Source organism: Octopus sinensis, linkage group LG2, assembly GCF_006345805.1.
Source record: "Octopus sinensis linkage group LG2, ASM634580v1, whole genome shotgun sequence".
NCBI classification, from domain to species: domain Eukaryota; kingdom Metazoa; phylum Mollusca; class Cephalopoda; order Octopoda; family Octopodidae; genus Octopus; species Octopus sinensis.
Window position 1 is genome coordinate 206,321,928 of NC_042998.1, and position 12,594 is coordinate 206,334,521.

General features: G+C 40.3%; 1 protein-coding gene across 1 annotated transcript in view; it reads right to left on the reverse strand.

Annotated features, from left to right (window-relative positions):
• The window catches only part of LOC115231120 (regulator of G-protein signaling 7), a 343,368-nt gene that overhangs the window by 76,439 nt on the left and 254,335 nt on the right, over window positions 1–12,594 (reverse strand). Inside the window, exon 10 of the mRNA XM_029801208.2 lies at window positions 2,542–2,655. Within this exon, the coding sequence (XP_029657068.2) occupies window positions 2,542–2,655 (114 nt within the window). The remainder of the gene's footprint in view (window positions 1–2,541; window positions 2,656–12,594) is intronic.

Here is a 12,594-nt window from a genome sequence, read left to right on the forward strand (position 1 = left end):
GTGTGTTAGACACATGGAGATCAAAAAGGTGTTCAGTGTTGTTGTTGGTGAGGTGGTTGATAACTTTGTGGGTGTTTACCAAGTCCGTCGCCAGACGCCGGAGCTTCAGTGAATCCATGCCCAGGGAAACAAGGCGCTCAGAATATGGTAGGTGTCTGATGGAGGGTATGCGTTTGGTTGCACGTCTCTGGACAGATTCCAGGAATGTGAATGTTTAGGTTTAGTTCAGTCTGTCCAAGAACCTGGAGTTGTCTGTATAAATGTCCGGATCCACCTGGTGGTAAGAGTGGTGGAGCATATTGCCCAGCCACCTTCAACACTCTGCGATTAATTGAGCAGCAAAGCAGTCTTTTATAAGATGCAATAAAGGACATTCTGGAAAAACCACATCATGTCACAGCTTCATGTTGATTGGTCATGTAATCACTATGATGGTTTGAATTTGGTGTCTGATTGATTATCTGGCATTTGAGGTTTCAAACCACCACCACCACCATCACAGTATCAAAACAGTTAATCTTAGGTCTGTAACCTGTGAACATAATTATTCTCATTTGATTGGTTCTGCTATGAATTATCCTCAATGATTCACCTTTGTCATCTAACCTTCATTACATGCCTTACATAATTTTTAATTACTCTTCCTTTGTGTTTCTTTTTAATTGGAAGTCACTCTCAACAATGGACGTTAGATGATGATAAAGAAGAAGGAAAAAACTTCAGAGTAAGATGAAGGGAAACCATGTGAGAAATGGATCAGGAAAACTTTGTGGATATTCCACAGGATCAGCAGAATTAGGTTTAGCTTGAGAATTACTCTCTCACACATACAGTGGCGGCCAAAATGTTCAGAACGGCATTGTTTTCGTCAGAAAAGTAGATATAATTTTTTATCAAAGTTGTTTTATATTCTATAATTTTCACAGACAATACATACGATATTATTTGTTATTGCCTGAGATTTTGGTGTAATTTGAGAGGATAATACAAAAGTTATGGATGATTTAGTGATTTACTGCAAAACCCATGGCGGCCAAAATGATCAGAACGGTTGCTTTTACTCCGTGTTTTAGTATATTTAACCGGTGAACTCTAATGTTTTGAATTTGTTTACGTGACGGTTCGTTTACTAAACATTAGTAAGAATATTTGCAGTGTACTTTGTTAATATAATGCCACTTACTCCATTACCCATTCGTCAGCAGATTATTAAGCTTCGAAGGAAAGATAATTTAAGTATTGGATCTATTGCAAAGATTGTTAGCAAGTCAAAAAGTGTTGTACACGGTATTCTTAAGGTCTACGATGATTGTGGTTCATGTGAAGCAAGAAAGTTTACAGGTAGGCCAAGAAAAACGACCAAGAGCGAAGATCGTGCTATGGTAAAGTTGGTTAAAAAGGACAGATTTAAAACTGCTGCTGCTGTTTCGCAGAAAATGAGCATTGTATTGAAGAAAACTTTATCTCGAAAAACTGTGTCTCGTCGTTTAGTTGAACATGACCTACAAGCAAGAGCACCTGCAGTGAAGCCACTGATCAGCTCCAAGAATAAAAAGTGTCGTCTTACCTTTGCAACCGAACATGTGTTGTGGTCTCAAGAAAAATGGCAAACGGTGCATTTCAGTGATGAATCTAAGTTTATGTTATTTGGCTCAGATGGGAAAAGGTACATTCGTCGAAAAGTAGGTGAAAAATTGTCGCCTAAATGCCTTAAGACTAGTGTTAAATTCGGTGGAGGAAGTGTCATGGTTTGGGGGATGATATCTGGAGATGGTGTGGGGCCCTTTGGTGCGATTACATGGAAAGGTAAATGCAGGAGTTTATAAACAACTTGTAAAAGATCATGTCTTGCCTGTGCTGAGAAATTCAACTAAGCGACCACCCATATTCATGCAGGACAATGCCCCATGTCACAAGGCTAAGGTGGTCATGAACTTCCTCAAGGCTGAAAAGGTTATTGTTATGGATTGGCCTGCTCAAAGCCCAGATCTCAATCCTATTGAAAATGTATGGAATATTCTAGGAGAACGTTCGAAAGCCAGAAATCCTAAAACAACTGAGCAATTATGGAATGCCCTTCAGGAAGAATGGAATAAGATCACCCAGCAAGAAATTGAAAATTTAATTTCCTCATGCAGTCGAAGATGTCAGAGTGTGATTGAAGCTAAAGGGCTTCACACTAAATATTAAATAATTCCAGTATTCTCTGTCATTTTTGATTATTTTGTTATTTTTTCAACCATTCTGATCATTTTGGCCACCATGGGTTTTGCAGTAAATCACTAAATCATCCATAACTTTTGTATTATCCTCTCAAATTACACTAAAATCTCAGACAATAACAATTAATATTGTATTTATTGTCTGTGAAAATTATAGAATATAAAACTACTTTGATAAAAACTTATACTTACTTTTCTGACGAAAACAATGCCGTTCTGAACATTTTGGCCGCAACTGTATTCTTTTACTTGTTTCAGTCATTAGACGGCAGCCCGTGCTGGGGCACCACCTCTTTAAGAATAATTGAAGATAACTCACCAGTTTGAGCTTGCTGTCCAGGCTGTGGTATCATCAGTAATCCATGGATTGGATGGATGAGGAGGACAAAAGAATGGATCAAAATCATGATATTGGTCTACCCGATTCTGATAACTGTAAAATACAAGAAAATCTCATTAATTCTATAAAACAAAAACAAAAAGCAAAAACAAAAAACCATTCATTGTTCGACCGTGGTTGAGACAATGGAATTCACCACGCTACGCCAGACATCACGGTCTATCATAGCATTACGGAGGTCCTGTTGCTGGATGCCTGTATCCCTGGAGATTACATCAGGGTAGGAGAGTGTGCGCCCTCTGGTATCGCGAGCAGATGGCTTCCAGAGGAGAAGAGTAGAAATTACCTCGTTTTCAGCTCTACAACAATGTCCAGCAAACTGGACTCTTCTACCTTTCACAAGAGATGATACAGGTGGTAATTTCCCATATATTTGTACTTTGGTTGGATGACGCTTCCACGAGAGATTTTGAGCTCTCATAAGGAGGCGAGTGTAAGTTCCATCCAACCACCTCTCAAGCTTCTTTGATAACGTCCAGGCTTCTGAGCCATAGAGTAGAATTGGTTCGACTGTGGCTTTGAAGATTTTAAGTTTGAAATCTCTACTTAGATTTGATGACCAGATCTTATGCATATAATTACAGGCTGACCAGGCCATACCGTTTCTAGTTAGAAAATCTTTTCCAGATGATGATATGTATGACCCAAGATATTTGTAATCAGAAACCATATTTAAGAGCGAATTGTTGAGAGTATGGATGATGAAAACAATATTCCACTGAGTGATAAATGATATCAAATGTATGGACTGGTAGATTCTGTTTACCTTAACTTCTTATATATTTGAACTTTGTCTCTCTCTACTCCAGCCCCAATTGAGGGGTCATTTTTGTTAGTTTTTCGAGTTAATTGATGACCTTACTGGTATCAGTGTCATAAAAAAAAAAGCTCAGTCCACTCTGAAAAGCAGTTGACATGAAAAAGGGCATCCAGCCGCACAAACCATACCAAAGCAGACAGCAGAGCCTGATGAGGTTCTTAGGTCCATGAGATTCTGTCATGCCAGCATGGAACATGGAGACTAAAAATAATGATGATGATGGTGTGTGTGAATAAATAATATGGGTGGCTTATTAATTAGCAATTTCACAACCTAAAGGCAAATTTATAGACATCACCAAAGTGATAGAGGGTACTAAGTGGTACTGGCATTGTTAGAAATGAGTCAAGCAACTCAATAACCATAGAAGCACTATCTTAATGATTTTGTGTGTGTGTGTGTGTGTGTGTGTGTGCATATATATATATATACTCTTTTACTTGTTTCAGTCATTTGACTGCGGCCATGCTGGAGCATCGCCTTTAGTCGAGCAACTCGACCCCGGGACTTATTCTTTGTAAGCCCAATACTTATTCTATCGGTCTCTTTTGCCGAACCGCTAAGTGACGGGGACGTAAACACACCAGCATCGGTTGTCAAACAATGCTAGGGAGACAAACACAGACACACAAACACACACATACATATATACGACAGGCTTCTTTCAGTTTCTGTCTACCAAATCCACTCGCAAGGCATTGGTCGGCCCGGGGCTATAGCAGAAGACACTTGCCCAAGATATATATATATATGTAATAATAAAGAGTAAAATTAATTCATTAATTAACCAATTAATAATTTTACCAAGTAGTTCGGTACCTTAAAATAACCTTTTTTTAGGTAAAATTATACAAAATATTTTATAATTATAAACATAATTATAATCAGAGGTCAGCTAATTGCTTCACCATGCATCGAATTTAGAAATAGGAGTTAAAATGTATTTTCTGCTACTATAGAGATCTCCCAGTTAGTAACACACGTTTTTTATATAGGCAAAAAGAGAAAATAACGAGTCCGCATGACTCAGATTAGCTACATACACGTTTCGGGATTAAAGTAAAGTAATATTGGGAGATCTCTATGGTGACAGAAAAGCTATTTTAACCCCTATTTCTAAATTCAGTGCATGGTGAAGCAATTAGCTGACCCCTGATTATAATAATGTTTTATAATTATAATTTTATATATATACATACACACTGTAAAGTGGGTGGTGTTAGAAAGGGCATCCAGTCATAGGGGGCCATGCTAAAGTTGATATTTGGAGCATGATGCAGCCCTTGGACCCATCGAGTCCTGTCAAACTGTGCAATCCATGGCAACAGGGAAGACAGACCTTCAATGATCATCAGGTATTGAGGTTTTTAAAGACAAGCTGTTTACACTGGAATGACGACTACAACTATTGCTAGAACAACAATGTTGAAATGAAATCTCAATGGGAAACATTTGTGGTTATTAGAATTTCATTACTTCAACAACCACCATCATCATCATCATCATCAACACCATCAGGCTTGGTTGTGCAGTAAGAAGTTTACTTTTCAACCTCAGGCTTCCAGGTTCAGTCCCACTGTATGGCTGCCTAGGCATGTGTCTTCTACTATAGCCTTGGGCTGACCAAAGCCTTGTGAGTGGATTTTGTAGATGGAAACTGAAAGAAGCCCATCATATATATATATATATATATATATATATATATATATATATAATGTGTGTGTGTCTGTCTCCCACAAGTGCTTGACAACTGGTGTTGGCGTGTTTTTGTCTCTAACTTAGTGATTCAGCAAAAGAGACCGATAGAATATGTACCAGGCTTTACAAAAAGTACCAGAGTAAAATTCTTCAAGGCTGTGCTCCAGCATGGCCACAGGCTAACGACTGAAACAAGTAAAAGATAAAAGATTCCCATCACACAAATCATCATTACCATCATCATCATCACCATTATCATCTGTGCCATCATACAACTGTCACCTGCAACCTCTACCAGCACATTAAAATCATGATGATGATGATGCCATTATTAATGAGTGCTAACAGCTTCAGGGATCCTGTCCTCTTTATTTCTGACACACCCATAAAACTACTTCAACCAATATTATCAGATCTCCAGAGGAGATTTGAATGTTGTTGTTGCTGACATCATCTTCATCATCACCGTCATTGTTGTTCTTGTCTTAACACACTTTATTCCTCCCCAACCAGATCGTGAATTAAGCTCCTCTGCCATTCACCATAACGTCACTCATCTCAATTCTATGACTTAACCATTTCTTTGTAGATCCACACACAACACACACACCCTTTTCACCCATCTTCAATTTAAGTCATGCATGCAACTATCAATGGAGTTGTCTTGAGCAAGATCTTTAACCCATTAAGTCCCACTGTCCTATAAATAGAACATTGAATAAGCTATATCACATTGTCTCCGTGTCCTATTTATAGGACACCGATTATTTCCATTTCTGGATGCCCTACCTAATGCCAACCACTCCGTGAGTGTAGTGGGTGCTTTTTACGTGCCACCCGCACATGTGCCAGGCGAGGCTGGCAACGGCCATGGTCAGATTGGTGCATTTTACGTGCCACCGGCACGGAAGCCAGTCGAGGCGGCGCTGGCATCGGCCACGATTCAGATAGTGCTTTTTACGTACCACCAGTCCAGGGGTCCTGGCATCTGCCGGGTGCCAGTCATAGGAATGGTTCAATTTCGATTTCGTTTTCACTTGCCCCAACATGTCTTCGCAAGCAAAGGGGGTGATATAAAATATGATGGGCTTGTTTCAATTTCTATCTACCAAATCCACTCCCAATGCTTTGGTCAGCCCAAGGTTATAGTAGAAGACAACTTGGCCAAGGTGCCACACAGTAGGACTGAACCTGGAACCATGTGGTTGGGAAGCAAGACTTCTTACCACACAGCCACGCCTGTGCCTGGATGTATAGAAATAAATTTTTTACACACACACACCTTACTTGTATGCCAGCAAATGTTTGCCCTGGTGTCACAATGGATGTTTTTATATAACTATATAATAGATATATATATATACGTGCATACAACATTGTTTATTTATATCTAGGTTTACATGAACTATTATGTATACAAAAATATCAACCTAGACATGAGTATATATATATCATCATCATCATCGTTTAACGTCCGCTTTAAACGATGATGATGAAGATGATATATACTCATTTCTAGATATAATTACATCACACACGCATGTACTTTATACATTGTCATAATTAAGGGGATATATATATATATATATATATATATACACATACACGTACATGAATATATGAAAACAGATGTATACATGTATATATTTATGTGTGTGGATACGAATTATGTATACATATATTTTTACACACACACACACACATATAGTTATACACATGCATGAGTATATACGTACAAAATGTATTTATTTTCACGAAGACGAAGACGCATAAGCACATGTTTTAATCTTGGTTCCATCTTGACACACTTAGAAACAATGAAACAGAAGCACCGACCAATACCAGATTCTTCAGAGTTGCTTTGTGAGTGAAAAATAAGATTATAAGTTGTCGGCGGCTGATGCAAATGGCCCCCCCCCCCCCTTCCTCTCGGTCATTTTTTTCTTCTTCCCCCCTTCTTACCCCCTCTTCATCCCTTTCACACCATATGTGTGTTTGTGCGTGTGTGTTTTCTTTATCGTGTCTACCATCTCCTGTTGAGAGTAGTGACTTAGTAAAGTATGCCTAATATATAATTGATATATCAGGCCATGATTTATGTGCCCAGAGGAAGGAGCGGGGGGGGGGAGAGGAAGGTTTTCTTCTATGAACACAGAGAAATATCTTTGCTTGAAAGTCTGTAACTATGCACAATTGCACACACACATGTAAATGCACGTGTGTGTGTGTGTGTGTGTGTGTACTGACAGATAGATATGTATCTGTTATGTACAACAGAAGTAGTATATTAGATTAAAATAACCACCAGTGTATCATACTTAATGTAGATACATTGTGAAAGGCAAATTAATTGTGGAATCCATCCAGAAATAATCTCATATGGACATTGGAGACCCCCTTCAGTCACGAATGACCATGGGATTGCACCTAGAAAGTTACCCTCCGAGGCACAAGTTTGGGCAAGGTTGTTTATGGAAGGCCAGCAGTCGCCCATGCATACCAGCCTCCCTTCTCCATGCCACCAATGTTATCCAAGGGAAAGGCAACGGCCGATAAATGTAGGTAACAATTTATAAAACAAGATGGGATGAACAGATTTTAATCCCAACAATTATTTCTGTGCATTGGTAACAGCTGGTAGTTGCTGAGTTTTCCATATACTATTACATAAAATATTATATAAATAATTACATACATAAATTTGATCCAATGATGGCATATGGTAGCTGGTAAAGGTATGAGATTTGAAATGCATGTTACGAGGCCGATGATAGTACCGCCTGATTGGCACTGGTGTCAGTGGAATGTTAAAAGCACATCTGAGCGTGATTGTTTCCAGGGCCACAGATTGGCTCCCATACCGGTGGAATGTATAAAGCACCATTCGAGCGTGATTGTTGTCAGCGTCACCTTACTGGCACATGTGCCAGTGACACGTGAAAAACAACATTCGAGCATGGTCGTTGCCAGTGCTGCCGGACTGGCTCCCGTGCAGGTTACACGTAAAAAATACCTTTTGAACGTGGAAGTTACCAGAACCACCTGACTGGCCCTCATGCTGGTGGCACATAAAAGCACCCTTTTACACTCTCAGAGTGGTTGGTGTGAGGAAGGGCATCCAGCTGTAGAAACTTTGCCAAGTCAGATTGTAGCCTGGTGCAGCTGTTGGCTCACCAGTCCTCAGTCAAACTGTCCACCCCATGACAACATGGAAAGTGGACTTTAAACGACAATGATGATGATAAACATACATGATGATGGCTGTCCACTCATGACCAAGCAAAACCATTACTCTTTTACTTGTTTCAGTCATTTGACTGCGGCTATGCTGGAGCACCGCCTTTTTTTAGTCGAGCAAATCGACCCCGGGACTTATTCTTTGTAAGCCCAGTACTTATTCTATTGGTCTCTTTTGCCGAACCGCTAAGTGACGGGGACATAAACACACCAGCATCGGTTGTCAAGCAATGCTAGGGGGACGAACGCAGACACACAAACACATACACACACACACATATATATATACATATATACGACAGGCTTCTTTCAGTTTCCATCTACCAAATCCACTCACAAGGCATTGGTCGGCCCGGGGCTATAGCAGAAGACACTTGCCCAAGATGCCACGCAGTGGGACTGAACCCGCAACCATGTGGCTGGTTAGCAAGCTACTTACCACACAGCCACTCCTGCTCCTTTACTGACCTTTAGGAACATTTTGCACTCAAGACTGCCTTATACTTTACACTTGTGGCTATGTTGGTGACTAACGAGCCCTGCTCTTGACAAAGGACACACATTTTTAGAGGTGGTGTAGAAGTTTTCATCTACCAAATGCACTCACAAGGCTTTGGTCGGCTCAAGGCTAAAGTAGAAGGCACTTGCCCAAGGTGTCACACAGTGGGACTGAACCCGGAACCATGTGGTTGGGAAGCAAACTTCTAACAGTACCGAGGCAAAATATCCTCAAATCTTACAAGTTGTTCACTTACTGCATGATTGAATGTTGTGTAATGCTGAATGAAACCTAAAAGGTGCAGATCCATGCCTTGACCAAAAGCATCCTTTCAGCTATGCCTACCTCATCTGGGACTACTTGTAAGATATGCTTCAAGGGAGATTTGGCTGCTATATCTAGTATGTTGAATAACTAAATAAAGCAATGGTTGTAGACAAGAATTCTGAGAGGTCAGGTTACGTAGCCGGAACAAGTGGCTGGGCAAAGAAGGAGAACAATTTTAATGTCTTGTACTTGGGATAGCAATTATTTAAGTGAATCTAATTAAGAAAGCTGCTTCCTCTTTTAACAATTAGCTCATTGACAGACACTCTTGTCATCAATTCATATAGAAATATTGTAGGTGGGAGTGTATGCTACATGGAGCAGTGTGGGTTCGTACGATTAGGTAATGTATCATGTCATCTGCTATACATCAGTCACTGACTTTATATCACCAAACGCATTGGTATGTCCATGCTCACACACACACACACACACAAATACATACATACCCATAAAAACATACATGCAGTCACATGTGTGTATATAGGGCGGGTGTCCTAATATATGCACACACATACACACGTATAAATACTAGATTGAACTAAATTTTAAATATTTTGTTTTCCGTTTCTTTGAAGTTAAAACGATGAACAACTTTAGTACAACTTAAAATATATGTTCTTCGTCATCATGCTTACATCCTTGTTGTGGGTCGACTAGGTCCGTATCAGCACAGAATCTCACCACTTATGGTTCTTTGTCATCTCTTTCTGTGAAACCCAGCGTCATGAGATCAGATCTAATCAATTTTTCCCACTACTTCAGTCTCCCTCAATATGTTCACAAGTAGCAGCAGCATAAGTAGTAGTAGTATAAACAGTGATGAGTACTCAATACATGAAATAGAGTATAGTTATAATTGAAGTTGACTCCACCCCCCACCCCTCGCTGGCAAGAAATTTAAACATAACAGAAAACAAATGAACTTTAGCAATAATACAGCTGTACGAGTTTCCACATTTGGAATTTTCTGTGGTAAAAATTAAAGGTTATATTTTATTTATATTTTTATCTTATACTTCTTTCAATCATTGAACTGCAGCCATGCTGGAGCACCACTTTGAATGATTTCACTCCCTCCAGTATTCAATTTCCCAAATCTGATACTCTACTGGCTTCTTTCACCCAACTGCTTAATTACAGGGTCATAAACAAACCAACAGTGGTTGTCAGTTGATGAGAGGTGGGGACAAACACAGATGTAAAGACTCACACACACACACACACATATATATATAATGGGCTTCAACATAGTTTCCATCCACCAAACACACAATCATTGGTTGGCCCAGGGCTATAGACACTTGCCCAAGGTGCCATGTGGAGGGACTGAGCCTGGAACCATAAAGTTCAAAGCAAGCATCTTTAACAGCCATTCTTGTGTTTTAAATAATGACAGAGGCAAAGAGGCAGAGTTCCTTTCGAGCATTGGGATTCACGGAGGCAAGGTGGCCGAGTTCCTGGAGCTCACAGAGGCGAGGTGGCCAAGTACCTTTCGAGCACTTGGGCACATGGAGGTGAGGTGGCCAAGTTCCTTTCAAGCGCTGGGCCAAATGGCTGAGTCCTTTTTGAGTATTGAACCTCATGAAGACAATGACTGTGATCATTGCCTTATTGGCACACATGCTGGTGGCACGTGAAAAAGAACATGTGAGTGTGGTCATTGCCAGTGCCGCTGGACTGGCTCCCATGCAGGTGGCACATAAAAAACACCTTTTGAGCATGGTCGTTGCCAGTACCTCCTGACTGGCCTTGTGCCTCGGTGACACACAAAAGCACCCACTACATTCGCAGAGTGGTTGGCGTAAGGAAGGGCATCCAGCTGTAGAAATTTTGCCAGATCAGATTGGAGCCTGGTGCAGCCTTCTGGCTCACCAGTCCTTAGTCAAACCATCCAACCCATGCCAGCATGTTAAGCAGACGTTAAACGATGATGATGATCATGATCATACTCCATCATTCAGTTCAGACTGACATTGTTGATGCTTTCAAAATTCAGTTGGTATTACCGTTTTTGCTAGAAAACATATCAGAATGCTTGCGACTGTGGGAGTGTATAAAGGCAGTATGTCTTTAAAATCAACTAAACATCATCTGAATGCCTGTAGGCATTATATGATTATCTGTGTGTGATTTTATATGCATGTCTCCCTAGGCTATTTGTGTTCCATACAACCTAAAATTATGTATGTATGTATTTTGCACAAGGATGTTTGTGTGTGAGAATCCAGTAAAACCAACAAATCAGAAAAGGGAAACCTCAAAAGCAAGCTGCTATCACATCATGGGTAACATTTCATTGGAAAAGTCTAGGCTTCCTGTTGCAAAATGATTGATGATGATGATGGTAATGATGTATGTATATTCACACACATAATTATCAAAATTTTTATATTTATTGTCAGAGGTGTCTGTTATCATTTAACGTCTGTGTTCCATGCTGGTATGAGTTGGATGGTTTGACAGGTTCTGGCAAGGCTGAGGGCTTTGTTGCTATACAGCAGTGGCCCCCAACCTTTTCACAGTGGTTCTCAACCCTTCTATTTGAATGATTTTCCCCATGGACCCCTTTTGCTGTGCTTATCTTTATATATATAGTTGGAATTTACAAAAATATTAACAAAAGACGAAGACGGATGTGTAAACAACAAACAGATGTATTAGTTTAATGCTCAGGAAGTGAGAAAGTCTTTTACATTTCAAGCCTATGCTCTTTGACAGAAAGGAACACAGAAATAAACAGGGAGAGAAAATAGAAAAAGGTTTAATGGCTAGTGATTGAATTTGATTTACGGACCTTCAGTACTGTTTTTGTGGACCACTAGAGGTCTGCAAACCCTAGGTTGGGAATCACTGGTATACAGTGTCTGGTTTGGCAAGGTTTCTACAGCTGGATGCCCTTCCTCACACCACCCACTTTACAGTGTGCACTGGGGGCTTTTTATGTGTCATTAGCAGTAGTGATATCACCAAGTGATTCACAAGATGAGACCCCTTGACAGAGTGGGAGTGCAGTATTGAGGGAGGTGGCTTTGTGACAGGTGTAGGAATATGGGACTGGGATAGGTGTCTTGCTGTAGAGGAAATACTTGAGTAACCAAGCAGGAAAGGGAAAAATGATGATGGTGGTGGTGGTGATGATGGTATCAGGGCCTACCCTCGAGGTACAAGAGAGAGAGAGAGAGAACTGGGACACACAACTGAGGGTGGCAGGATGGAGAGGTAGGACTATGAGAGTGTGGAAGAACAACAGAGAGTAGAGATGAGGACAAAAGTGGAAGCTGCGAATCTCAGTTTGTGGGTAGTGGAAGGGAAATAGGAGTGGGTCATAGATACATGAAAGAAAGTGGTGATTTTCTGTGCTCAAGGAGACCCATCGAATTTGGTAAAA